Genomic DNA, 4,011 nt, shown 5'->3' on the forward strand with positions numbered 1-4,011 from the left:
AATCAGGATGCTGAATTAAGTTGGCTGGTATCGACTCTGTGTTCCCATCTGCAGACTGGAAGAGCCGAGCAGGCAAGATGGGACATGAACTGGTCATTTGTTTACCTTAAGACTATATTACTCTCTCTGTATTTATTGTTTTTTCCATCCAACAAACCCATATGCACACACACACTGAACGCAAGTGCAGCTCCATAATCTTTTTTTCACATGCACTGTTTATACAGTCTTTTGATATCTAATCTCAGGAATTATAATAACATAAATAGATGTAGTGATGTATTCTGCTTTTTTTTTCATCCAACAGTCTTTTGTTACAGCAGGCTTGGTTTAATGTGCAAGATTCGGATAATGAGCTATCGTTTGAACCATGGGTTTGGAGGAGAATTTCTCCAATTTGTTTGGGTTTTTATCCATATAATTTTTGGATGTGATTCAGTCGTTATTAGGAAAGATGACCTTGTTACCTGACCTCTAAATTATTGCTTTAGAAATAGACACATGAACATACAGTAGACCAACAAATAGACTTAGATATAGACACATACACCTACAGTAGACGGACAGATAGACATAGATGTAGACATACAGTAGACCGACAAAGCCCTAGTCATACACCTACAATAGACAGAAAGATAGACATAGAAGTACACATACAGTGACCGACTTATAGACATACAGGATTAAGACATACGGTAGACATACACCTACAATAGACAGACAGACATAGATGTGGACATACAGTAGAAGGACATAGATATATAGACACACAGATCAGCGTAGATATAGGCATACAGTAGACACAGATATACATATATGTAAACATAAAGTAGACATACACCTGCAGTAGACAGACAGATAGACATAAATGTAGACATAATTGAAAGACATTGATATAGATATACAAATCGATATAAACTTACATTAGAAAGATAGACAGCAATAGACATACAGTAGACCCACATTGGTCGACATACACCAGACAGACAGATAGAAAGATACAGACATACAGTAGACAGACAGATGGACATGGATATAGTCATACAGCAGACAGATAGAAGCAGATATAGTTGTCAAAAATAGAAATAGAGACACAGTAGACCGAAATATACAGACAGTAGACCGATAGAGATAAAGACACAGTCAATCAAAATGAACTGGAAAACATTGTTGCCTCAGGAAAGCGTGACTATTTGTGCTCACTGAGTTTGAGGGGTGCTCAGCCATACTGCTCTTCTGCAATACAAATGTTTAAACAGCTCAAACGTGTTCAAATTTCCACAATTATTTTTTGCAAGATACTTTGTTTACTCTCGTTAACGAGTAACATTTGAATTCATAATAACAAACCATAATAATAATTAACTATGATCTGCTTTACTTACTTTCTGTGGGACAAAAAATTAACCGCTGACAACTCTGTGTGTGTGTGTGTGTGTGTGTGTGTGTGTGTGTGTGTGTGTGTGTGTGTGTGTGTGTGTGTGTGGAGGCAGTTGAAAACAGCTTGTGCAGGAACTGAATTAAGTGAGCTCAGAGGCCTTCAAACCAGTGGAACAGGTATCCCCTATCTTCACCCAGTCCGTGCGTCTCTGAAGTCATGGAAAGCTCCAGGGTACATGTTTAACTCCCAGGCCTCAGCTTTTCCAGCATCCTTAGCTTTTTTTTTTCCTATTCTTAATGAGCCCTGCCTTTCGTCAGTCCCCACTTCTCCCAACTATTGATGACTTGACAACAGAAGAGATTCACGTCAATGGTGCGCAGAAGAGGGGGCGAGGGAGATGGGGTGAGAGACAGAGAAGACCTGGAGAGAGAGGATCTAGTGTTCTTGTTCATTTCGAGCTTGCGTTTCCAAACAGAAAGCAGGTGATCGCCGATCACCTGTGGCTGCTGCTCTCAGAAAGAGCCCTACTTCAACAAAAACACATTTTTTTTTCTCTTCTTTGCGTGAGGTGAAAAATGGCAAAAGTAGAATACAAAACAATGATTACACTTGTCACCATAAGGTTTGTCATGTCTTTAATAGGGATTATGGGGAACATGTTTCTCGTCTTCGTCATATTTCAGACCAAGATCTCCCGAATCAAGTCGTTCGAGGTGTTCCTCCTCGGCTTGGCGGTGTCTAACCTGGAGGAGCTCGTCGTGGTAGACTTCTACGAGGTCATCGTGTTGATCGGCCACATGCAGAACAGCCTGCTCTGTCGGACCATGAAGTTTTTAAACCTTCTGGGGGAGGTGAGCAGCATCCTCTTCACGGTCCTCATCTGCGTCTTCCGTTACCAGAAGCTGAGAGATGCAGAGAAGAGGGGCAACGCTCCCATATTCCTCGACAGCCGAAAGTCTGCGTGGGTCGTGAGCGGACTCTGCATGCTTTTATCCGTCATGCTCGGCCTGCCCGTTTACTTTGTCCGAATAGACACCCACGTGGAGGCCGACAATGGGACCAGCTGCTCCCCGGATTTCTTCCAATGCCACGAGCACTTCTGCCCGCCCCTAAACCGTTTTTACAAGTACCTGTTCCTGGTGTCGTGTAACCTGCTGCCCCTGCTGGCCGTCACCGTCTCCAGCAGCCTCATCATCAAGGTCCTGCTGGGCCAGAAGAGGGTCGTGGCGCCGGCGCTAGGTGCCTCCGGACCCCCGGGCAAGAAGAGCAAAGGGCCCAGGCTTCAGCGGAGCACCGTGGGCATTCTGACGGCCATGGGGGTGTTCCAGATCGACTGGACGATGTACCTGGTGTTTCACCTGGCTTTCAGCCCCGTCAACGTGCCACTTTGGGGGGACATAGAGTTCTTCATCACCACGTCCTACACAACGCTTAGCCCGTACGTGTACGGGATAGGGTACGACCTGTTTTCTCTCAGGTATTTTATAAAGAGGTAATAGCTTCTTGTCTTTTGTCTCAGGACTGCGTTGTGAAGTGCGTGGAGTCGGTTGGGGACCTTGCGGTCGAGCGGGAACTAATATTGAACCGAAGTGGGTTGTTGTTATTCTTAACAGTATCGTTTGCAGGGAAGCTAGTCCAACAGCACATCATCAGCTCTTAAAGTCCTAATTTTTCCCTAACATAATATGTGGGTCATATACGTGAATGGTAATTACATGTGAAACGCTATCCACACGCATTATAACTTATTGATCATATTTGTATCTTTGCTTGTATTTTATCTTTATTTGTAAGTATATATGCACCTAACCCTGTCGGTAATTTATTAATGAGCATTGTAAATAAATAAAGTGTTTTTTTGTAGGTTATAATGCTATCTTAAATGTTATATTCCTGAAGTCAGAAGAGAAAATATTTGATATATTGTCGACTGATCGAATGCCTCTGTGTTTAGGATGGACAATTCCTAAGCACAAAGATGCTTTCATTAAATCCAGTGAGAAAACACCAACACATTGCACAGCCCGCTCTTCTCCAAACAACAGCCAGCATCTTGATATAAAGACACACAGAACCGTTTTCTGTCTGGCTCTAACAACACAGAACTTTGTTTCTAAAAAAAGGGACCTAAGAAAAGCACTATTTAGTAACTATTTTACTAGCTCGGGCTAACTAAGTAGCGTAAGTAAATAATTATATTACAATCTATCCAGAGTTGTTTACTTGCTGTATTATTATGAATACTCTTATGAGTTTATTTTTCAATTTGCTGCTAATGGCTCACACAAAGATATTTAGAGACATATACACTTAACTTTCCCTTTTATCTTAATATAAAGAATTATATCTATTAACACAGCTTTTCATGTTAGATATGTCTATTCTATTGGACATTAAACCCTTATCTTCAACCGGGCACTTGCATGATTATATTTAATCGGATAGATTTAAACTGTGGGCAAAAGACTGCTACTCTGCATGTATTGGACTATATCAAGTGGTGTGCTAAAGCTTTACTTTAAAATACGACTTCAAACCCATTGCAGTCTGCTCCCCTCTCCCACTCCTGAGCTGTGCCTGCAAACTCACAGGCGACCGAAATGCCACTCATGGCAGACGATCCACGTGTG

General features: G+C 42.1%; 1 protein-coding gene across 1 annotated transcript; it reads left to right on the top strand.

Annotated features, from left to right (window-relative positions):
- Nucleotides 1-1,980: 1,980 nt before the first annotated feature.
- Nucleotides 1,981-3,106, top strand: LOC130374904 (atypical chemokine receptor 2). Its single transcript, XM_056581886.1, has one exon. It carries the CDS (start codon nt 1,981-1,983, stop codon nt 2,875-2,877), a length of 897 nt encoding a protein of 298 aa, XP_056437861.1. The 3' UTR covers nt 2,878-3,106.
- The last annotated feature ends 905 nt before the right edge of the window (nt 3,107-4,011 follow it).

The sequence above is a fragment of the Gadus chalcogrammus genome, chromosome 21 (assembly GCF_026213295.1).
Source record: "Gadus chalcogrammus isolate NIFS_2021 chromosome 21, NIFS_Gcha_1.0, whole genome shotgun sequence".
NCBI classification, from domain to species: Eukaryota; Metazoa; Chordata; class Actinopteri; order Gadiformes; family Gadidae; genus Gadus; species Gadus chalcogrammus.

Bases quoted from the DNA above. Each gene is read 5' to 3' on its own strand.
- LOC130374904 (XM_056581886.1), top strand. From the start codon at position 1,981: ATGATTACACTTGTCACCATAAGGTTTGTCATGTCTTTAATAGGGATT.